The following is a 23,769-nucleotide window of genomic DNA, read 5'->3' as shown; positions in this document are numbered from 1 at the left end:
CCATTGAGTGACCTTTGAGGTCCTACCAGGGTATCATTCCCTTCTTGGGGCATCTGACCCTCCTGAGGGGCAGAACTCAGTGGTTCAAGGAGACTTGCCAAACGGATAGGTCTCTGGCAAAGAACCCTGCAGGTGGTGGCTTTGCTGTCCTGGGTCTTTCTTGGTTTCCCAACCCCGGCGCCCATGGAAGCAGTCCTATCTCTGTCCCCCACATTTCCACCCTCTGTCAAGCTGCCTGCATTTCCCTTGGGAATCGGCTTCGCCATGTTGCTGGTTTCCGCATTTAGGGTTCAGCAGAACCTTGACACACACTCCCGAGTCTATTTGTAGGCGCGTGATATTTTTAACACGTCAGAATGTCACTTTGGCAACTCAGGCCAGATGTTCCCAGCTTTGTCCCTGCTCTCCCAGCCTCGTCCCTGTCCCCTCCCTGCCTCTGGCCCACATCTGCTTGCTTCTGGGAGCCCTGGGCCTGGCACCTGCTCTATGATGGCAGGAGCTCTCTGCTGCCACGGGGCTCCACGTCTCCTGTCTGTCAGATGGAACTCTTCCTGTGGCACTTGGGCAGAAGTCCCAGCAGCCAAGAACAACACAAGAGATGGTGACCAGCCAGGCGGGTCACACTTGGGGACTGGGGAGTCTGCTCTGTGTCTTGCCTCTCCTCATTCCCTGAAGGGCAGAGCAAGTGGAGGTTGGTGACTTGGAGGGAGAGAATGTGCTGGAAAAGGTGTGTTGGGGTGCTTTCCTCCGTCCCCCACCCAAGGGACTTTTGTCCCACTTCATCCAGTTATCTGATGTGTCCCCTGGAGCTTGGGGGATATAGGGCCAGGGGCTCTGACTCACCCATGGAAGAGGTGAGGTTGGTGGCCATGGCTACACTGGCTAGAGGCGGCCAGGATGAGGGCATTGACCTGCACATGCTGCCCTGGGACCATCAGAGAACTAGGGCTGTGGACAGGGGCATCCCTCTTCCAGGTTCCATCCACCTGCAAAAGACGGCTTGGACAGGAGATGGCTCAGCACCTGAGAGTCAGGGTCAAGGGCACCTGGCCATGGGAACTTCATGAAAGGGTCCCCTGGGTGTGGCTGACACCCAAAGACTGCAGGGGCTGCACAGATTACATCCAAAGGGCAGGCAAGAGCCACCCCACAGCGTGGACTGAAGGGTCAGAAGTGACTGACCTGGGCGCCCCCCCGCCCCCCGTGGCCCCATAGATGGGCGTCCGGTGTTAGTGTTTTTAGCAAATTTGTGCCCACACAGTTCTTGGGGCACCACAGGGTTCACACGCAGCCTGGCTGGCCTGGGCATTTTCTACGCCTCGGTGGCTCCTCCTCACCTGGCGAGATCCCAGAGGCAGCAGCGGCCAGCAGAGCTGGCAGGAGTGTGGAGGTCGACCAGCAGGCCCAAGCCTTCGCCACCCGCATGCTGCACCCAAGTCCTGGGGAGGCAGGTTGTTCTTCAGGAGACACGGACCTTCCATCCTTGCCCTCCCCACCCCGCAGCTCAGAGCCAGGGCTCAGTGTCCACCTTGGGGACTGCCCTACTAGGCTCCTAATCAGGCTTGGTCTCATTCCCCTGAAGGAAGGGACAGGAGACTGAGAGAGGCATGCAGAGGGAGTCGGGAGCGCAGGGCCTGCAGGTGGAAAGGTCTGAGAAGCTGCCAGGTCACGAGGACCTCTGCTTATTGCAGCTCTGTGGCAGTGACTGACCCTCCTGCCTCCTACAGAGCAGGCTGTTTATATCCCACTGGACAGAAGAGGGGCTGAGGCCAAGTGTGGTCAGGAGAGATGCTCAAGGTCACTAACCAGTGGGACCATGCAGGGGCTGCAGTGTGGTCATGGCCAGTGGGCCAGTGACCTGGTTGTGTCCCTCTGCTCTAGGCTGGGCCCCCAGAGTTCTCACCTCACTCGAATTCCATCCTCCTCCTTCCTGGAGACAGGTGTGCTCTGCCCCTGAAGGCACGGCCAAGGGCATCATGAGCATCATGAGCTAAGGGCCTGGGGTCCCCACCAGAGCCACCTGAGCTTGCACAGAGCTCCACACCCAGCCCCCATCTGCAAACCTTCATGACAGCAGAATCCTCTCTTCTTCTTCTTCTTCTTTTTTTTTTTAACTCCATCTGCTGTTATTTTTTAAAAATTATTTTATGCCGCACATGTGCTAGGCGAGTGCTGTACTACTGAGCCACAACCCCAGCCCCAAATCCTCTCTTCTGCTTTCCAGTATTTTCCACTGATTTTGAGAGGTTTGATTCTGTGCTCAATTTGGTGTTTTTATTCTTAAAATGTTATTCATTAGTCTGACAGGTGTTCAACGTGCCAGGCTCTGTGCTAGGTGCTCGGGATGGGGAAGGGACTAAGCTGGGCACAAGGCCCTGTCCCCAGGGAGGGGACAAGGTCAGGGACTGTAACCCAGTCCTCTGGCTCGCGGGGGTCAGAGGGCATCATAAGCAGCTTGTGGCTTTGACTCCTGGGAAGTGTGCCTCCCACACCCATTCTGGCTCATGGGGATGTTTTAGGGGTTTCGATTTACACCCCCAGGGAGTCACATGACTGCTTTAGCCCACCTCCCTGCGAGCCTGCCAGCAGCAGGACTGGACAAAAGAGCCGAGAAGTCCTTGCTGGGTCCCCCAGCTGCTGATGGCCAACCCTTTCTGGGTCTGAAGCTCCTGTCACCACCCCTTCCCAGGCATCTTGCCAAGGAGACTCCGGGTCTCCACGCTCAGGGCTCCCTCCCCTCTGCCTGCCTCGCTGTCCCCAGGACTGAGCCTGGGTCCTGGTCCTGCTCAGCCTGAGTCGGGGCAGAGGAGGCAGAGCCGAGGAGGGGGAGACGTGGCCTTGGGAGTCACCCCACCCCAGCTCCTGCCCAGCCTGGACCTGAGGGAACTCGGGTGCTCAGGGAATCCCGCATCCCCGCGCCTCCAGGGAGGTTGGATTTCATGGATTTTGGAAGGTGGGTACCTACTGCCCTGCGGCTGGGGCGCGCACTAGCTCATTTTCTTTACCATCATCACAGGTGGAGAGAGGGAGTGGGGAGGGGCCTGGAGCCGGGTCTGTGCACACCCGGGAGGAGGTTTGTGGCCTCCCCCACCCCGCTCTCCCTCCTGGGAGGCCCTGACTTGACCTCCACTGCCCACGGCTCAGAGCAAGAGGGGCAGAGCCAGCTCAGAGACGGGTCCTTTCCAGTCCTGTCCCCAGGCCTGCTGCCCCTGGTCCGCGCTGCGCCAGGGCAGGCTCTGTGTCCTCCACCAGGCGACCCCGTCCCACCGAGCAGCGCTCACCTCGAGCCAGGTTCCCAGAGATGAAGCGGAAGAAGAAGCTGATGATGTCGCCCAGGTGCTTCCTGCAGCCAGGCTGGCACTCCTGCAGCCTCGGGCGGGGCCCCTCGCCGCGCCCCGCCATGCCCTGCCCTGCCGGGGCCCCAGGCCCAGCTCCCGTCCCTGGCTCTGCCCAGCAGGTCACAGCGCAGGCTGCCCCGCCCTGCGCTCCACCTCCTCTGCCTGCCCCTCCCCAACCTGATGCTCAGTGCCTTTCTTTTTCTAGAACTTTCTCTCCCGGTACCCACTTCTGGTCTCTCTGTCTCTCAGTCCCAGTGTCTCTTCTCTCGACCCCAGCCTATCTCTTGGCCTCTCTGTCTCTGCCTCCTGCTCTCTTGGCCTTTCCAAAGACAACCTGCCCCTCAGTCCAGAGCCCCTGCCCCTGCCCTGGGCCTGTCCCTCTGCCAGCCCAACCCCTGCCTGGGACCCTCGGCCTCGCACCTGACTCCTCAGCCTCCCAGACCCAAGGCTGCGCAGCTTCCTGGGCCGGGAGGGGACGGGTGGGGGTGGCATGGCTCCTGAGCTCCGGCACCCGGGGAGGAGCTGCCACCAGTGTGACTCTCACGAGGGGTGTGATCTCACCGCAGGGCCCTCGCCACGTCTCTGCCTCCAGCCGGGAGCAGCCTGCTCCTGCCAGGAGCCACCTAGGAGGCCAGCTCTCAGGGCTCCAGGCAGGGCTGGGCCAGGGTCCCTGGCCTTTGGCTTTTTCTCGACCTCTGACCTCTACTCACTGACCCATCCCCCAATTCTACAGGTGCAGAATGAAGAGGTGGGAAGGGGTCCCTCCGAGGGACGTGCCTGGAGCAGGAACTGCTGACCCTGGCCCCCATACCCCCGGAGCGCCAGTGAGCGCCCAGTGCTCAGTGTGACCTGGGAGCTGTGTGCGCTGCTGGCCGGGATGCCAGCTCTGCCTCCGATCTTCCTGCGTCTTCATCTATGGATGAGATTCTGTTGGAGATGGAGATTGCCCAGCCCCCCCAAATTACCATCCCCCTGCCTTCCCTGCCGTCAGCACAGCTTAGTTACGGCCAACGAAATGTAAGCCTAAATCTTCCAGAGATTTTGGTAGGTGTTGCCATTCTGATGTAGGCATCACCAGTTACCCTGTCTACCAGATTTCTCCTTCCTCTTGCCTGGAAGGAGGCCATGATGGTGGGAGCCAAAGCAACTATTTTGCAACTGTGAGGAAAAGGGCAAAAGAAACAGACTTTGACTCACAGCCTCAAGCTACCAAACTAGTGCCAGCCGCCTCCTAGCTCAGAGTAAGCCTTTGCTATTTGGAGCTTCGGCTATATACGAGCGCAGGCAAATCACAATATCCCCTCCAAAGTAAAAGAAGAATGTTCCATCTTGTAGGTTCGGCCAGTCAAAGAAGATGCAGAGTTCCTGGGCTTGCTTATGTGCCATGGGTTGGCCTGCTGCTCTGAGCTGGTCACTAGGTTCCAGGAGAGGCTGTGCAGCAGGTCTGGGTCAGGGACAAGAGCTTTTGTGACGGGCTGACAGATCTGACTCCATGAGAATGTTGTAGGCTAGACTCTAAGGGAAATGACTAAACAGACTCCATTTTGCTCTGAGACTCCATGTTATGTAGGAAATAAGCTTCTCCCATGGGAACACCCTGCCTCTGTGCCCATCATCAACTACTTAGTGTGACATGTTTAACAACACAGAATGATGATTCCTATGTAAAGAAAAATTGCTCTCTTTTGATTCCTATTGCTCCTAAACAATGTACCATGTGAACAGTGATTGTGTGGATGTTAGCAACCATTCTTTAGTTTGTACCTAGGTAAGGGTTGTTTTGACCCACTTCCCCCTCTGTCGATGATCTCATGATGTTAGTTTGTAATTTTGAATCATAGCAACAGACACTTACGATTAATGTGATTTTTGGTATAAGAACCCCTCAACCCGTGGTCGGGGCTGTTCTCCCAATAGCCATTTTTGGGGCATTGTGTGAGATAGTCAGCCAACTGGCTTAATAAAGACTCTCAAGTTTGGACTTCTCAGTGGTGATCAGTCTGTTCTTAAGTTGGCCCCATAACACTCTGCCCTGGGCCTAATGAGCTGGCACAGTCAATGTCACAGGGTGCCCAAGGCTGGATGGGACACCTGTGGCGCCACAGCTGGCCTCGGTGGGAGAATTTCGTCTCTCAGGTTCTGTTTCTTTGGCAAAAATGTCCTCTCCCTTTGGCACACAGCCAGCTGCTCGCTGCTGGGCTGTGGCGGAGGTGGAGGTGGAAGGACGGGTGGACACCAGGTGGCCCTGAGTCCTGAGCGGCCCTCCAGCTCGCCCCCTCCCCACAGCCTACAGGCTCCGGCGTGTGACACTCTCGATGACGCACAGGTGCTGCACGAGAGGTCAGAGCCGGGGTGGGGTGGGGATCTGGAGGCCAGCTGTGTGAGCAGGTGGCCTAGACTCTGTGGTGTCTGCTACATGGTCACCGTCCCCTGAACCCACACCTGTGGCCCCCTGGTAAGTCCCTAAGACTTCTCGAAGGGGGCGAAATTCAGGTCTGATTTGTAGACGGAGCTGTAAGAACTGCGGGCAACGCGCGGACGGGAGAGATGGGACATGCTCCTCGTGGCAGAACTTTGTGGACATCTGTTTGCCCCTGTTGCCTGGAAGGAGAGACGGCCGACGCACAGATTACCTGGACGACAGGCTCGGGGAAGGCAGAGGGGACAGGACTGGGGCAGTGGTGACAGGGAGATCTGGGGAAGAAGCCAGAGTGAGGCTATCGGAGGCCTCAGTGAGTGTTCTTGAAAAGGTGCCCAGGGATGGGGCGCCGGGGACTCAGGTAGATCGAGGCCCTGCCCTGCCCTCCCCTGGCCACTCCAGTGCCCATTCAGAAACAAAGTGCCCTTGTAGTTGCCCAAGGTCACACACGGGTCCAGTACAAGAATCCCCCCAGCTGGCCTGACTGGCCTGGTGCATCTGGTGTCGAGTGCCCAGCCAGCCACCAGGTGGCAGGTCAGCCACGTGTATCCACACGTCACAGAAAGGGCCACCGTTTCCCTCCCGGCAGCAGACGCACATCTGGCTGTGGACCTGCCTGCACAGCTGCCCTGCTGCTGGGGTCCTACAGGTCATCGGTGCTGACCAAGGGGCATGCTGCGACAACGTGCTGACAAGCCCCACTCCCTTATGTGTTCCCTACGTGTTGGCCTTGCCCAGAGCTGGAGAGGTCTACTGAAGACCCCGGTCCACCAGCTGAGGTCACGGCTGTCCTGTTGGATGCTGGATATACGGCTTCTCCAGTCCAAAGGACAGTCCCAGGAACTAAGGGACAAGAGGAGGCGGCCCCTCTCCTCCACCCCTGCTCCCTGCCCGGTGCCCAGCATTTGGCCTCTGTCTCAGTGCTCTGGGCTCTGGATCAGAGACGTTAGACTCCAGAGGAAGAAGGCGTCCCCAAAGGCGAGACACCATGACTCTGTGGAACCACAAGTTGAAAAGGCCACCCGGCCATTATGGGCTCCTCGTATCACTTAGACCAATGGGCCAGGGGATGAAGACGCCGTAGCTACACAGTGAGGGACCCAGAGGACTCCATCTCACATCCAGCGAGTGGAACACTGCCAGACAGTGATTAAAGTTAGAGTCAGCCGGACAGAGTGGACCATGCCTGTGATCCCCGCTGTGCGGGAGGCTGAGGCAAGATGACCCCAAGTTCGAAGCCAGCCTGGGCAACATAACAAATCCCCATCTCAAAAAAATAAAATTAAAAGTTGGTGAGGTGCATAGAAACCCACAGAGGCAGGACCACAGAGGGCTCAGATCTCTAAGGAGGGAGGCTTTGGATTTCTCTACAGGGGACTCGTAGCCGACGCCCCTGTGTGGGTTAAAGATGCCTGAAGGTTCATACCACAGCTCCACACAGAGGCGGAACCTGTTTTCCCTCCCTTTGAATAAGTGCCCCTGCACTTATCTTGACTGGCTTCTCCCTTAACTTCACTTTTGGAAGGGGTGGCCATGTAAGAAGCTGGTTCACCCTGAGATCGCCATGCTGTGGGGAAGCCCAAGTAGCCTCATGGACAGAGACACATGCAGAGACCATCGAGGCGCTTCCCAGGAGCTTCCTGTCCATGCCAGCCACCAATTAAAGGCCAATTATCACAACTGAGGCCATACACAGTAGAAGAACCACGTAGGAGGAGGCCTGCCTAAATTCCTGGCCCACAGGATTGAGAAAAATAAAATAGCTGTCACTTTAAGGCACTACATTTTGGAGCATGTCATTAAGTTACAAGAAGTAAACTTTCCCTTGGACTTCGAGGGTGGTGGGCTCAATGCCCCTCTACATAGAAATCCCCTCCACAAATCACCTCTCTATGGCTCCACCTATCCCACTTTCTCTACTTTTGGTGATGGTGGCAGCTTCCCAAATCACAGAACCAGTTTTCAGAAAAATCCTTGAACATTTGCTTCCAATCTGACATTTCACTTGGAAATATAATATCAATTGAATCTTGGTGCTTCAAACCTGTGAAATGCTGGCCGTATATACTGATGTATTCTTACGTATTAGACACAGGTTAAATTGCCTTTTTGATGTCTTTCTGCCATCACCTTTTCAGAAGGATACTGGTGGTGGGCTCCTGGTTTTGCTCGGGGCTACAACAGGAGCCGGGGAGGAGCATGTCCCAGAGACAGAGTGGTTGGGGAGACTGTGGCTCCACTCTGGGAGAGGGCGGGGCTGTCCTTCTGTCAGCAGTCGCCCTGTCGTATAGGAACATGTAGCTGCTGCCCCTGCGGGAACAGCCCAAGGTGGGAGGCACTTCCCATGGTGGCAGGGCTTAGTCACAATCCTGGTTTTCTGTCCCTCCAGAGAACTTCTCCAGGCCTGGAGCCAGTGCCTCCCTGCTTAACCCGGCCTGGATCCGGCTGTCTGCAGTCAAGACCCAGGGAAAGCGGGTATTATTCTGGCTAAACAATCCAAGAAACCTACGTCCCACAGCCCTAGCGGGGAGTCAGACTTGAGAAGCAGGTCTGGTGGGTTGGTCTCCTCAGCCACGCCCCAAGAGGCGCCCTGCCAGGAAGGACCTCAGTTGCTGGGGAGACACCCAGAGCAGGTCAATCCTGGCTTCTGGGTCATTGAGAAGGGGTCCCCGGAGCTTCTGGGTCGAGGATGGAGTGCTTCTGCTGGTTGAGGCCCGGTCCACCTGTCTTAGAGGCCACCACCTCCCAGCTCCAACTTCGGGGTCTTCACAGCCAGGAGCAACTTCCCAGGTCAGCTGCAGCTGGTCCAACCCTTGCCCATTCTTCTCCAGGTCCCTGAGTCCCTCTCCCTCTTTGCCAAGGTCCCAACCTGCCCAAGCCCTGAGGCGGCCCTGGGCTTCTGCTGTCTGCCATCACAGATCCCATCTTTCTGGCCACTGAAATGTCTGCTGAATGGAAAAACCCGACCAGGAGGGCACAGTGTCTGAGTCACCTGACTTCCATGGCATCCAAGTGCTCAGGACTATGTGCCCAGCCTCTCTGAGCACGTGGACAGAATGGCACTGAAAGGCACCCATTGTCCTCTGCACCCAGAGCCCACGGGGGCCCCCAAGGAACAAAGGCACCTCACCTGCACACATGTGCACAAAGCCCCCGTGTGGCCACACCGTGGAGTCTTCCTTGAGGACACAAGGATGCACAAGGTGTGTTTGGACTCAGGAAACAGCCCAGAGAGGAGGGCTTATCAGGGTCTTGGTTCCTAAGTCTGTGGGGTCCCTAGGAGACCCATGCCAGGGTGGCACCCTGCTCAGAGCAGGCCCCGGTGCTCCAAGTTCCAAACCTCCCAGGGCCCAAAGCCCTGTGACCTGCTGAGCCCTGCAGCCAACCCTAGCATCCATGAACACTTATGTAAAAGAGGGTGAGAGATTTTCGAAGCCTGCTTCAAACAATTACATAGAATCTAATTTTTCTCTTTCATCTGTTCTCACTGCCTGGTATGGGGTCCAGAAAAGGCGGTCACCCAGGGGAGGGCATCAAACTGGGGACCCTTCCATGGCGCCACCCTACCTTTCAATTGTGCTTTGCCAAGAGCTGACGCGGAAGAGGCTCCGCCCATGAGGAAGCGCCCTGAGGAAGTACCCGTGGGCGTGGCCGGTGGGCGTGGCCGGTGGGCGTGGCTCTTTCCACCTCTGCTCTGGCTCCCCAGCTTCCTCCTCCCACGTCGCCCACACGCAGCGCAGCTGCTGCTTGGCTAGGGGGCAAACCAGCCTCAGCCCTGACCTGAGGCACCACTGCCTGCCAGCCGGAGTCGCAGAGGTGAGAGTGGATGCCCATGGGACCTACAGGAGAAGGAAGGCTCAGTTCCGTCACCCCCTTGGAAGCCACCAGGAAGACTCAGGGACACAGAGGCCAAAAGGGACTCTGAGTTTCAGGGGTACAGAGCTGTGCCTGATAGAGTGGACCTGAGTCCCCTGGACACACAGGCTGCACCAGAGCGCTGTGGCCCACCTCTGCTCCCGGTTCCCTGGCTGATGGAAGATGGGGTGCTTTTGTCTTGCTGCAGGACACGCAGCTCTGTGAAGATGTGATCAGCATGTTTCTACTGCCTGTAAAGCTTGTCTCCCCGCCCCCACCCGCGAAATAAGGGCCCCAAGTGTGCACTCAAGTGTGCCAGCACTTCCATGGGAAAGGCTAAGGGACAGATGTTGGTTAAAGGTAACAGATGGTCAAGGGCTCCTGCGCTGGAATGGGCAGGCAGGATGGGGACTTGGTGGGTAGCAGCCCTGTCCCCACGCGCACACTCAGGACACTGTGGGTGTCTGCTTGTCACTGTTTACTGCCTATCCTAGGCAACTCGGGGGTCCCCCCAGGCATGACCCCATCAGTCCTGGGAGGCTGGGTTCCTGATTGTGCCCATTCTCCAGCCAAGGAGACAGAGGCTTCCTGGAGACCACGCAACTAGAGAACCTCCAAGACAGTGAGCAGGAGACGCAGCTCTAAGGCCAAGTGTGTACCTTAAAGTCCAAGAGGCTGACTCTCACATGTGTGTGACCCCATGAGTGTGTGTGTGCGTGTGTGCGTGTGCGTGTGATGGGCAACTGTGCATGGCGTGCAGGCGTGCGGCACACGGGCATGTATGCACAGGTGTGAGCGAGGCGTGTGTGTGAGATCGTGGGCTGCCTCTCCGTCTCCTGCTCTGTCACACTCAGCAAACGCCAAATATGGTCATTGGCAAGCACAGTGCTGCCGTTTCTGCCAGTTCCTCTGTGAACCCCTAGGATGCCAGCCCTGGACGCGGGCACACTGGGCAGGACCCGGGAGGGCTGGCGGCAGGCCAGGCCCTGCACGCACATCCTCACATGTGCCCCGTGTCGGGGGCACCAGGTCCTCGTTTACAGCGGACAAGTGAGATGCCCAAGGAGACCTGTCGGGTGGGCGCTGGGTGGGGAGGACCTGGCTTCTCAGACCACGGCTGCTGTGTCCTCCCAGCCACCCGCTGCCAGCGTGGCCGCAGCCCTCTGCCCCTCTGCAGTCCTGCCTGGAGCTCGTTGCCCTGGGGCCCAGCGTGGCCCAGCCTGGGGCCAGGGGGAGGCGAGGCCTCAGAAAGGACAGCGCTCAGGGCAGGGCCCCTCCCTGCCCACCCCAGCCCACCCCAGCCCTACCTGAGCCCTGAGGGGCCGCGCTGGACAGGATCCACTTGACCAAGCAGCACCGCATCAGGGCCTGGCGGGTGAGCCGGGGCCGCTGCCACTTGACGCTCTCCTTCTTGCTCAGCGGTGTGCGCCCAGGGTCCCCCAGGAGACTGCCATCCGACGCCTTCATGGCCTCCTGCAGCAGGAAGGGGCAGAGCATCCCTGAGCAGCTGACGGCCGAGGGGCCTCCAGAGCATGGCTGGGCCATCCGACATCTGGGTGAGGTCAGCCTGACCCTGCCTGGGGTTGGCATGCTCGTCCTGCTGGACAGGCCCAGGGCTCTGCTGCCCCCGGGGACCTTGGTTGCCCTTTCCCAGGTCTTCTCTGCCCGATCTCCAAGGATGTCTCCCCTCTGCGACCTGGCTCTGGCATACGACGGGGCCCCCAAGAGGAGGCATGAGGATTCTAGAGGGAGGGCGAGGGTGAGCCTAGACATGCTCACTGCAGCCCCGCCCCCAGCTCAGGCCATGTTGCCAGAGCCCACGGTCACTCAGAGATCCCAGTCCAAGCCCCTCTCTTCACTAAAGCCCACGGACAGGAGCGAGTCTCCCCGCTGCCCCAGGGCCTTTGCTCTGCCTGCCATTTTTACCTCTGGCAAGCTGAGGATGAATGAAAGACTGATGGTCACCATTCGAGGCACACCACCCAGCTGAGCAGTGACCTGAAGAAGCAACTCAGATGGCTAACGGGAGGAATCCTGGGTTATTAAGAGATGGTGGGACCTGACTTTGAGTTGGGGTGAACTGAGAAGGGACAGGCCCAGAGCAGTGAGATTTGTTCTCTTGTAACAATATCTGAGGCTCCTCGTTAATCCTGGTTCCCAAACTGTCCACCATCTTTAGTTCCTGAGGGGGCAGCAGCGTGGCCCCTTGCCTGGCAGGCTGCAGCCAGCCACAGTGGCCCCTCTGAGCACGGCTGAGTCTGCTTTGTGTCTGTGTCTGGTTCCTGCGGCCATGGGACAGGTATGGTCCCCGTGATTGGGTCAAGGCCCCAGGCCCATTCTATCCACGGTGGGCTGCCTGAGTGCCATTCTGAATGGCCGGTGGTCGGCCATCCCGAGCGAGGGCCTTTTGGGATGTCTCCAGGCTGGGAGGTTTCACAGGTGTTCCATTTTTTCTCTAGTGTGACAGACAGACATGCTGTCGAGGGGGCTCTGTGGACGCAGCCCCAAGGCAGCCGCGCCTGTCGGGCTCTCAGGGACAAGGGCCAAGACTGACCCAAGCGATTTGGACAAGGTGTGCGGGGAGGGGGGCAGGGAGCCAGCTCAGCAGGGTCTCTCAGGAGGGCAGGAGGCCAGGCTCAGGAGTGAGACCGGGACAGCCAGAGGCCAGTGAGGCACCAGGCCCAGGACCCTCAGTGACATCGTGGCTGCTGCCTTGGAGCCAGAGGCGACTGCAGGGCCATCTCTGTGCAGACACGGCTCCGGGGTCCGCGCCCAAGCCCTGGTCGGATTCCTGCTCCCTGGCTGCCTCGGGCAAAGCAAGCGCGTGGCTTCTCGGCTGCCTTGCCGCGCCTTCTACAGGAAGCGTCTGGACACGGGGGAGAGGCCCGACCAACCATCCCCGGATGCGGAGGAGTCCGCTGCGTCCTGGAGGCTCCAGGTAGGGAGGACCCTCCGTGACCATGGCTCATGGCCCCATGGGGTGACTCCTGGTCCAGTCTGGCAGGCCAGCGTCCAAACCCCTCGTGCCTGCCGGCCCTCAGGCCTCCCTGGCCAGGTCCCGGCTGCCAGGTCCCCTGTCCTCAGCTGTCCCCACCTCCCCAGCACACACGCCTGGCCCCTAGGGAGGCATCCATGGTGCCCAGAGCCGCAGCCAGGGTAGGACTGATGGTCCTGATGGGCAGAAAGAGGGCGAGGTGGGGGTGGAGGGCCGGGGACGCCAGGGAGGCACCTGCCTCCGTGTACTGTGCCTGAGCACACGCGGGGACCCTGCCCTGGCTGGTGGCAGAGGCACCTTCTGCATTATTAAAGGTCTCATTCAGGAGAGAAATGGCCTCAGTGAGCGGAGGCTTCGCTTCAGTCAGGAGGAGGCAGGGAGACCGGCAGCTGCAGCTGCTTAGCTCACGGGTTCCTGGCTGAGGGTTGGTGAAGGCGTGCGAGGGGGGACCCAGGCGGCGGACCTCGGGGTCCAGCCCCGTGAGCCCACCCACCTCCGGATGGCGTGGCGAGGGCAGCCCTGGCCAGGCACAGCCTAGTCACGGGGATTTCGTCTCGCAGCCCCAGCCAGGCTGGGCGAGGCCCTGTGGGTGTCCTGGCTTCCAGTGGTGGGGGGTCTACCCCCTGGGAAGGTTGGGAGGCCAGGGGTGGGCTGAGACCCCTTAGGGCATGTGTCTTCTGAGCCTCATCGCGTCACCACCCGTGAGGTGGGAAAACCACCCAATTTTATAGACCAGGAAACCACAACCCCGAGACATTTTGGGACATGCCAGGACCACACCGCAAGTGCCAGGACCACACTGGAAGTGCCAGGGCCTTTTGATCCCAACGTTCAGGTGGCCTTGGCCACAGGCTTTGCCAGAGTGGCTGGTTGTAGGGCCAGGACTCTGGAGAGTTCGCAGAAGTTTTGGGGGGTTCCCAAGCCCCCTTGACCTTGTCAACAGTCTTTGAAGAGTAACAGATGTTGGGACACATCCTGGTGTGTTTTCTCCCTGGTGGGGAGTTCGGGAGGGGTGGTGTTGGGAGACCTGGACTGGGCTTGCCTGCCTGGCTGCGGGGCCAGGATCCCACCTGTGAGCCCCAAGGCGGGGTCTCTACCGCCTCTTTGTGAGAGGAGCAGATTCCTAGGAGGCTGGAGAGGGGAGGCTGAAAGGGGGAGGACGCCCGTCCACACAACCTCACAGAGGAGCCATGGCCTGGGGCCAGGCCCGTCAGGCTGTGGGAGAGGGTGGAGGAGGGAGAAGTGACCACCAGGTCGCCCTCATGAATGTTTGACACTTGTCTGAGGGAGGGTCTGGCGGAGCTGTCAGGAGTGCTGAACGGCCGCGCCAGGCACCCTCTCCTGGCCCAGGAGGCTGCGGGGCTGACAAGCGGGAGCTCTGGGAGGCCACAGTTGGCCTCACCAGGAGGGCTGGGGCAGGGAGGAGGCCATAGGTCACACCCCTCCCGCCTGTGCTCCGAGCCCCCAGGGGTTTCCGGCCCACCCAGCCCTGCCCCCCTGCTCCAGGCTTGTCCCCTCGCTGACGGGCACTGATGCCCCTGCACTGCCCACTGGACCCGCCGTATGCCCTGGACTCGCTGGGGACTGGGACCCCGTCAAGATGAGGCCCGGGGTCCCTGGTGCAGCACCTGCTCTACTTCACAGCCTCGTCCTGTGGGGACGCGTCCCATTTTCCTGCTTCCAGGTGCATTTTCTCTCTTCCCCCCAAAAGTGGCCCCTGAACACTCCAGGGCAGTGCCTGGCCCCTGGAGATTCACCCAGGTTGTTTGTGCTCTTGGCGAGCTTGTGACATGGACGTACTACTGTGTGTTTAACCCTTCCCCCAGGGACACAGTCCTGCCCTGTGTCCACTGCTCCTGGCTTGGCAGAGCCTAGCGCCCAAGAGACCCTCACTCCCCAGACTCTGCAGGAGAAAACCAACCATCCAGCAGGAACGTGGGTAAAAGACGTGCAAACGCAGCCCTCCGGTCACAGGGACATGGAGGTGGCAGAGGAGCCCCTGACCACAGGGCACTCCGTTAGCCATTGGGGTCTGCAAGCAGAGCCCCTCTGAGAACCGTCCCGTGCCCTTTCTGAACCTTTGAGGTAAACCATGGTGACAGCATGGCTGTTGATGAGGGTGGGGACCTGGACCTCTCCCCCTCGCTGGTGGGACGCAGAGCAACGACTGGGCAGGTTCTCAGGGAACGGAAAGCACGGCGACCACCCAAGCCGCCCATCACACTCCCAGGCACGGGCTCCAGAGAGCTGAAAACTTATGCTCCAAAACTTAGACATGAATGTTGGCAGCAGCATTATCTCTGACAGCCCCAAACTGGACTCTCTAGGTGTCCTTCCGTGGGGGAAGGGTTAGACACACAGTAGTACGTCCATGTCACAAGCTCGCCAAGAGCGCAAACAACCTGGGTGAATCTCCAGGGGCCAGGCTGGATGAAGACGGCCAATCCCGAAGGTCATGTGCTGTGATTCTATTTATGTGACATTTTGAAATGACATTTTAGAAATGGGGAACAGATTAGAAGGATGGGGTGAGGGAGAGGGGAGCGGCAGGCGGGAGAGAGGGTGGCCATCAGAGGGCAAGAGGAGGGATCCTATGGGACGAGACTGTTGTGGCTTGACTGCATCTCGGACCCGGGATGTGCACACGCCCGCGCGCGCACACACACACTCGCCTAAATGCGTACATGTAAAACCAGGGAATCTGAGTAAGATCCGGGAATCCGTCCCCATTGATACCCCGGCTGCCATATTGTACCAGCTGTGTAAGAAGGAAGTTGGGTAAAGAGGGTGCAGGACTCTGTTCATTTCTTACCACAATTAGATCAATAAAAAACTCAAGTTGCAAATACTCTCATATCCACAAAAAAGAGTAGTAAAGATACAAACACAATCAGACCTTCCGTAAATACCCATGAACGGCGGGTGGAGTCCCTACCGCTCCCCAAGTCACTGGAGACCTTTGCTCCACCGGCTCCTGCCTGGTTCTGCCTCATTCTAACTGGTGGCAGAGCTGTCATCAGCGGTGGCCTCAGAATGGCTGGGGCACGGTGGCAGAGACTGAAGAAGCCAGATCTGAGTCCTGGGGATCCATAGAGCCCCTGGTGGCAGAGGTGTGCTGGGCCACGTCCCAGAGCCAGCGCCCAGGGAGGCTTGCGCCATCCCTCAAGGAGGCCCTTGCACAATCCCAGCAGCTCGGGAGGCTGAGGCAGGAGGATCTCCAGTTCAAAGCCAGCCTCAGCAACTTAGTGAGGCCCTAGGCGACTCAGCGAGGCCCTAGACAGCTCAGTGAGACCCTGTCTCTAAATAAAATACCAAAAGGGCTGGGAATGGGGCTCAGTGGCTAAGTGGCCCTGTGTTCAATCCCCAGTACTAAAAAAAAAAAACCCATTAAACAAAAAAAACCCAGATTCCCTCAAGGGTAAAGGCTGCAGGTGGCTGGGCAGCTCTCTACCAGTCACCCCAGAGCCAGGACTCACAGATCCCCCCACCAGGTAGGCCAGGGGCAAGTCTAAGCTTCCTTCCAAGTCCCCCTGGCCTGTCGGGGCACAGGAGGGACAGATAGGGTGTCCCACGTAGGGTGACATGCCTGTCATGTGCTGGTGCTGGGCTACGTGTCAGGAAAGGTCATCTCATTTAATGCTCACACCAACCTTTTGGGGTTCCTCAAAAAGACCCAGGTCATCCACCCATAAAGATGGGACTGTTCTTCTGCACACCCTGTTACCAAGCCCACTAGGACCCCCGAGGTATGCGCTCTCCCGGGCTTGACAGGAACACTCCCCACCTGTTTAGTGCCAGGGTGTCCAGGTAGGGGTTGGCCTGAGGTCACAGGCTGCAAGGAGGTGTTCCCGCCTGGTATGGGAGAGGTCTGAGCACCCCTCTAGCTCCTGTCACCCCCTCTGTACAAAGAAAGGGTACGGCCTCAGCAGGCCACGCATGCAGGTGGACATTTGACACGGTTGTTCTGTTTTGGTGGCATTGCTGGGTCACCTTCTACTTCCAGGAAGGCTACCAGATTTCCATTTACCATTCTGATTTAAAGAGGCCCCTTAGCTGGGCACAGTGGCACATGCCTATAATCCCAGCAGTTTGGGAGGCTGAGGCAGGAGGATCGTAAGTTGAAGGCAGGCCTGCCTCAGCAAATTAATGAGGTCCTGTCTCAAAATTAAAAAAATTAAAAGGGCTGGGGATGTGGCTCAGTGGTTAAGTGCCCCTGGGTTCAATCCCTGGTATTAAAAAAAAAAAAACAAAAACAAAAAAAAACCTTCCAGGGATGTATTAGAATTTGAAATGCCAGTTAATTAAGAAAAAACAAGAGCACAAGGCGAAGCAGATAAGGCACAAATGGCAAAGGTGGATGCTGTGATTTGAATGATGCGTCCTCACACTCAGGCAGCAGTTAGTCCGCAGAGCCTAATGTTAATTAAGGGTGGAAACTCAACAGGACAACGAGGGGTAGAGGTGGGCCTCTGGCAAGTGGCTAGATTAGATGAGGTCAGTGGTGGGGGGAATGTTTGAATTCTGTGACTTTATAAGGAAGAGGGAGAGACCCCAGACTCAGACACACGTGCACTCTTGCCTCGGTGTGATATAACCCCAGGGGACCCTCACCAGAGCCTGTGCCATGCTGCTTGGTCTCCAAAACTGTGAGCTAAGTGAACCTCTTTTCTTAAGAAAGCAGCCTGCCTGAGGTATTTTGTAATAGTAAGTGAAAACAGACTGCTACGGGGGAGGACAAACAGGCTCAGAAGCTTGCGTTTCTCGTCCCAGCTGAGCCTGGCCCAGCGACAACCCCTCCAGGTCTGAGCTACCCCATACAGTGGCCACTGACCACATGGGATTATTGAACAGGTGGTGTGTACCTAGTCCAAACTGAGATGTGACATTCTGTGTCAACACACACTTGGGTTTCAAATATTTGTGTACCGGAAGCAAAAATAGCTCATTAATAATATTTACATAGATTACACATTGAAAAGATAGTGTTTACATTGGGTTCAAGTTCATGAACCTGGCTGGGGGTGGGCTTCAGGCCAGCTGGCATAGCGTCAGGCCACTGAGTAGAGAGCGAAAAGGTCTGTGGTCAGCCAAACTAGAGGGCTGACCTCAGAGGCCTTGAACCTGGGACCCTCACGACCTCACTGGGTGAAGTGGACAAAATACCCGACGGCTCAGGGCCTCCGTAATGCACCCTGGCTGGTTTACAGGCGGTCAGGAGGGGGAGTGGACGTGAAGTCCCAGCGGGAGACCACCATGCTTTCCCAGCCGTCTGGCCCTGTGTTGGGGCCTGGCTGCCCAGGGCAAGGCAGAGATGGTACAGTGCTTGACCGGGTAACGGACAGATCCGACTTGCTGTCCTCAGTGGGTGCTCACCGGAACTGGCTGAGAGGTTTCCCTGTGTCTGCTCCTCTGGGCTTCATGGTAGCTCCTGGGGCCTGGGCTTCTCTATTTTTATGAAGTTCTTGCAGCTGAGGTTTCGAGTGCTAATCCCACCAGACAGAAAATTCTGGCCCTTGCCTGTGAGGCACTGGGGTCCAGGTTCTTAACCTGCCTCCCTTCCAGGAGTGCTGCCCAGAGGCCCCGGGCCGGGCCAGCTGGGGCCACCTGGGGCAGCGACCTGCTCCCCGTCCGTGGCTGTCTTGCCCAGCGCCCACTATGGTTGGCTCTATTCCCATCACTCTGCAGATGGCAGGAAGCAGGGGTGGGCGTTGTGTCGTGCAGGCCCCCGGGTTTGGGACGGGGGGCTTTGGGAACCTGAGCTGGCTACTCCCGGGGCACAGACAGATGTGGCCCGGGTGGTTCATCTCGTCAGGGGGACCTGGGACGGTCACGGGTCCCCACAGATGCGGCACATGGTGCACACGCCCGCCCACGCACGGGCTCATGCACACGCCCGCCCCTGGCCTCAGCTCTCTGGAGCGCTGGAGCAGAAGAGGTGAGGAAGCTGCCCCGGCCGGGGGCTGGTGGCTGCCAACTCCCAGGGCACAGGCTCCCCCACCCTGACCACAGGGCATTGCGTCCGACCTGTGCGGCTCGCTGGCCTTCCCAGGCTGTGCCCAGCAGCCACACAGAACGCTCACCAGTGCCAGGCCAGGCTGAGCGAGTTGGCAGACTGTCTCGTTCACCTGGGGGGGTGATATTTTCCCAGGAAAATGAAAAGAGCATGGCACAGAGCAGCTGAACAACTTGTCCGGGGTCACACAGCTGAGGGCGAAGGGCCAGGCTGACTCCAGGGACCAAGCGGCAGTCATGGCTAGAATCCGGCTGCCCTGGGTGCCTGTCCTCACAGAGGGTCTCCAGCAGGGCTGGGTACAGGGGCGTGCCATCAGGGGCCGAGCGACTTGGATCCATGCCAGAGGTCACCCACTGCCCACGTGCTGAAGGCAGGGGGACAGGCAGAGGCCAGCAGTGGCTTTGTCCCCTCTGGTGGAGGGGACAGCTGGGCAGAGAGCTGAGGCAGCAGATCAGAGACAGGAGACGGAGCCAACCGAGATGAGGGACAGGGCCCTCCCATGTCCTCGTGTCTTGGCCGAGCTCGGCTCCTCCTCCCCCAAAAGCTGGCACCTGCGGGTCCCCTTGGTTCTCTCCCCGTCACGTGGCTTCTCTGTGGGCTCCGGGACGTGGGCGCGCACAGCTGACAGACACACCTGTTCCAGGAGCATCGGTCTGCCGGGCGGGGGTGTGCGCCACATGAGTCACTCAGGCGGTGCCCTCCCTGCTGCCCAGCAGCTGGGCCGCCCCAAAAGCCAGCTGTGCCCACCCCTCAGGCCTCTTCTTTCCCTGCTTTGGAAGGTAGGGTGTCCTTCCGCTTGCGGAGGCCGTATTCTGAGAAGCCTGGTGGTGGTTTTGGAAAGAAAAGGGCAATTGAATGTAAAACCGGGTCCTTTCCTTCACACCCCTGGACGCGCAGCCCAGAAAGGGACGGGGAGCCAGGCCAGGGGCTGGAGCGGGCGCTTCCGGTGGCCTGGGGAGAGGCATGCCCTCGCCCCCTGCCGGCCTCCCCTGAGGCCAGAGCCCAGGGACCCAAGCTGCAGAGAGGGACAGAGTAGGATTCAAGTCCCAGTGACCACGCGGTGCTCGCAAGCCAGGACCAGCCTCTACATTCCCGTCTGTAAAGTGGGAGCAGGAGGGAGGTGGAACCCCAGGCGGACCCTGTTCTGCTCCCCGACCCCACCTGGACAGCAGGGCCACTGGCCTCCCATCCTGTCCTGGGCTCTCAGTGTCTCTGGAAACCAGGGAGCAATTTAGGACTCATTTTACACAAGTTCCCACAGCGAGGCGGGCGGTGGGCAGGAGATGGCCAGCTGGCCTCCAAGACTCCACGCCCGGAGCCCAGACAGCACCAGGCCATGCGGCAGAGCCCAGGCTGCTTTCTCCTGAGAGCTGGCGGAGCTCGTGCTGGTGGGGACCTGGTGCTGGGGCCGGTGGTCCCTACTCTGGGCCTCAGTGGCCATGGACGGGGAGTGGCCATGCCTGCCCCAGGGCTGAGCCAGGGTTCGGGAATGAGTGACGGGGGATGGGGGGAGCAGGGCGGTGCTGGGGCAGCTCCTGACGTGGCCGTGATGGGAGGGGTCCACTCCCAGCCCGTGCTGACCACAGTCCAGGCTGCCCCTGGGAGGAAGGCTCATTTCCCAGTCGCCCATAGTGAGGGACCAGTGGTGGCCCAGCTTCCAGGGGCATGGGGTCCACTCTAGTCCCTGGCCAGGCCAACACAGGAAGGCCTCTGGTGGACATAAGGACAGCGAGACCCACAGGGACCCAGGAGCTGGTTGTGGGGCGGGTAGAGGGAGGAGAGGGGGTCACAATGGCCAGGGGAAGGACCAGATGTGCCTGCAGGACTCAGGCCGTTCGATCTGCCCATGTAGCAGGGCTGTGGTGGACAAGCCCCAGGGGTGACCTCCCAGTAGAGGCAAGGAAAGGGACCCTGTCCTCTGTGGGTGGATGGAGCTGGGCATGTGCACCTCCAGCTACCACTGGACTGTAGGAATCCCTGCCCGTGGACACAAGGTCGCCCGGCATGACCTCCTGGGGACACGGCCCCGGGGCTGCGTGAGCGCAGGTTGACGTGGCTGTATTATGCGCTCACACCAATGCCCTGGGCGCACATGACCAGGCCTCGGCGGCATGGCCGGGCAGGGAGCCTTGGTAGAGCACAGAGTCTCTCTGAGTCTGCTCTGCCCTCCTGGAGGTCGCTGGGGACACTTGAGGTGACAGGAGAGAAAGCCACTTTTCAACATGCCTTGTCACCGTGCTCAAAGCTCTCATGTCATCACCGCTGCGGGTCCTCCTGGCATCCCTGAGAGGCAGACGGACAGGGCAGAGGCAGCCTGGGCTTTGGGACAGTGTGATCTGAAGCCAGCCTTGAACCCTGTCTGGGCTGCTTGTCCTCAGGGGTGAGAGGCAGGACGCGTCTCCTGGGAGGCGAGACTGAGAGACGCTAGCCCACTATTTATTCTTTCTGACTCACAAGACCCGGATTTTGTTGGGTCCTTTTGCCCTTCCTTCTTTATCCTTACTTCCACCTGCATGTGCTGGCTGGAGCTCCAGCAGCCATGTTGGGCAGTGAGACAGATGGAGCCTGGGTCTCTGCTGGCTGAGGGGGTGGGGGCCTGTGCCAGCCCTCTGTGACCTCCCTCTGGACATCTGCAGGAGAAAGGAAATGAACCAACCTTTTTCTACCTACTGTTATTTGGGGGTAATCTGAGCAGCCAGATCTAGTCCTCCTGGTGCTTCTTTCCTTCAAAGCAAAACTGTCCCAAGCCTGTGCGCAGCCGCAGGGCATGGGACAGGATTTTCTGGAGGTCAACTCTGCTGGGAGCTGGCTCGTGCTTTTCGCCTCGATCTTCCACATTTAATTCTCCCTCCTCCGTGCCCTCTCCCGCCTCCGTTTCTTGAGCCCCGTATCAGGTGTTTTCCTTGCCTCCTGCCCAACCCCCCGGCAGCCCCACCGCAGCAGAAGAGGGCACTCACTGGCCGCTTGAGCAGTTAACTGAAAGAGGCTTCCAGCCGAGACCCAGACCAGCCCCCACCCTGCTCCTGCCTCCCCTGACCTCAGGGAACCCGCTCCCGGGCTGCCTGCTGGCCTCTGTCCTGGACCTAGCTGGGCAGGGACAGCCAGGGGGCTCCCGTCCGCCCTTCTCTCTGCTTCACCTGGGGCCGCTCCCCCAACCCCAGGGCGCCCCAGGAGCCCGCCTTCTTCCCGACCAGGACACCCGACATTCGCTTTCCCCAAAACTACCCTAAAGGGGACAGCAGGGGATGGGGTGAGAGAGGGGGCACCGCAAGGACCTCCAGGAGGGTCCCGGGTCCAGAGCCGTCCCCTGAAGCCCCGGGTCACCTTCCCGACCCAGGCGAACCCCAGCCCCGCCGCGCCTACCTTGGCCCGCTGCATCCTCGGTGCCCCCGGGAACCGCTGCCGGCCACCCGGCTCCGCAGCCCAAGCGACCAGGACTGCCCGGCCTGACTGGCAGCTGCCTCATGTTTGCTTGGACCCAACGTAATTGTCACCAGTGGCTTCTCCCCCGCCCCCCGCCCACCCTCCCACCCTCCCTCCCTCCCTGCGCTCCCAGCTCCGCCCGCCTGCTCCGCCTGCCTCTCCCTCTCTCTCTCCCCCTCCCTCCCCTCTCCCCCCTCCCTCTCCCTCTCCCTTCTCCTCTCTCTCCCCCCTTCCTCTCCCTCTCTCTCTCCCCCTCCCTCCTCCTCTCTCTCCCCCTCTCTCCCTCTCCCTCTCTCTCTCCCCCTCCCTCCTCCTCTCTCCCCCTCCCTCCTCCTCTCTCTCTCCCCTCCCTCCTCCTCTCTCTCTCCCCCTCCCTCCTCCTCTCTCCCCCCTCCCTCTCTCTCCCCCCTCCCTCTCTCTCTCTCCCCCTCCCTCCTCCTCTCTCTCTCCCCCTCTCCCCCCCTCCCTCTCTCTCTCCCCCTCCCTCCCCCTCTCTCTCTCCCCCTCCCTCCTCCTCTCTCTCTCCCCCTCTCTCCCTCTCCCCCTCTTCCTCTCTCTCACTTCCCCTCCCCCTCTCACACACAAGTCAGTCCTGCATCTCTCTGGTCCCCTCCCAGGCACTCTCTGTACATGGCTTCAAATCCTGGCCCCTCGTCCTGCCCTGGTCCCTCTGTCTCTCCAGGTGGCGCCCCCTCCATGTCTCTCTCTGACTCTCTCTCTGATCACCCCTCTTCCTTGTTGCCAGGGGAGGTTGAGACCAGGGGTGCACAGGGCAGAGAGGGTGCCCCAGGTGCCAGCAGCGGGGACCCGAGGGAGAAGATCCCAGAGCAGAGGTCCTGCCCTGCAAGGGGACTCAGGAGCCTCCCGGAGGCATCTGCCAGAACGGGCTGGCCCCTCCTCTGGGACGCAGGGTGGTGAGACCCTCAGATCCTGGAGGGGTCCAAGGACAGCCAGGAGACTTGAAGTGGGGATGCTTCTCCTGGTCTGGACCGCTGTCCACTCAGGGACCTTGCCCAAGGCACGGGTCTGCCATGGCTTTGCGGGTGGGGGTTTGCCGCCTGGGTGATTAACAGCGTGGGGACATCGTCAGGGTGACACTGAGGGGTCCTTCCACCTCTTTCGTCTGTCCCTCCAGACCCCTAGTCACCTCTCTGTCACCCTGGTAGTTCCTGCAGTGGGGGGTCTTCCCCAGCGCATGGGCTCTTCCTGCTTCCCAAACACCATTGTCCTGGCTGCCTGGCTCTGAGGTCAGGACAAGCATTCCGGGCCGCAGAGGGACCTCCCCAGGTCCCCTGGGGGTGGCGGTGGCGGAGGAGGGGTGAGGCCCCCGGGCCTCCCTGGGAGGGCCTCCTTTCTGCCCTTTGGGAGGACGGCTCCTGAGCCTCTTCTCTGCCCTGGGGAAAGCACCCAGGAGCCAGGTGCCTGAGAGCTGCGCCAACTTTCCCCTTTGGGTGCCTGAGGAGCCAGGCTGTGCGGTGCCGTGGTTCCCATGGAAACAGCCCGCCGCCCCCTCCTTCACAGCCAGCCGGAGCTGAAGCCTCCCCACCCGCCTTTTGGAGCCAGCCAATTAGCTGCAGCGTCCAGAGCCGGGGGAGCCGACAGCCCGGAGCTGTTGACCCACTGAGGCAAGGATGACTGTTCCCAGAGGGAGGAGACAGCCCTGCAGGATGCAAGCTGGACCTCACACTGGGCAGACCCAGACTGCAGTCCCAGCCTGACCAGGGGA

At 59.8% G+C, this 23,769-nt stretch overlaps 1 protein-coding gene across 7 annotated transcripts in view; it reads right to left on the bottom strand.

The window, feature by feature from the left end:
• Kcnip3 (potassium voltage-gated channel interacting protein 3) overlaps positions 1–22,053 on the bottom strand; it is a 74,882-nt gene extending 52,829 nt beyond the window's left edge. For 4 of the 7 annotated variants that reach the window (XR_007104763.1, XR_007104764.1, XM_047523469.1 and 1 more), the window contains exons 1-2: positions 3,282–3,419; positions 1,338–1,439 (exon numbers count right to left, since the gene is read on the bottom strand). Coding sequence is in view for 5 of the 7 variants with exons in the window: in XM_047523469.1 (XP_047379425.1) it covers positions 1,338–1,439; positions 3,282–3,402 (223 nt within the window). In the remaining 2 variants the exon portion in view is untranslated. Of the gene's footprint in view, positions 1–1,337; positions 1,440–3,281; positions 3,420–10,919; positions 11,086–21,983 lie in introns of those variants that run through there. The other 3 variants (XM_047523471.1, XM_047523467.1, XM_047523468.1) reach the window with 2 other exon arrangements.
• Positions 22,054–23,769: the final 1,716 nt, after the last annotated feature.

The sequence above is a fragment of the Sciurus carolinensis genome, chromosome 13, assembly GCF_902686445.1.
Source record: "Sciurus carolinensis chromosome 13, mSciCar1.2, whole genome shotgun sequence".
NCBI lineage: Eukaryota > Metazoa > Chordata > Mammalia > Rodentia > Sciuridae > Sciurus > Sciurus carolinensis.
Note: the sequence above shows the minus strand (reverse complement) of the source record. Positions and strands in the feature narration are given on the sequence as shown.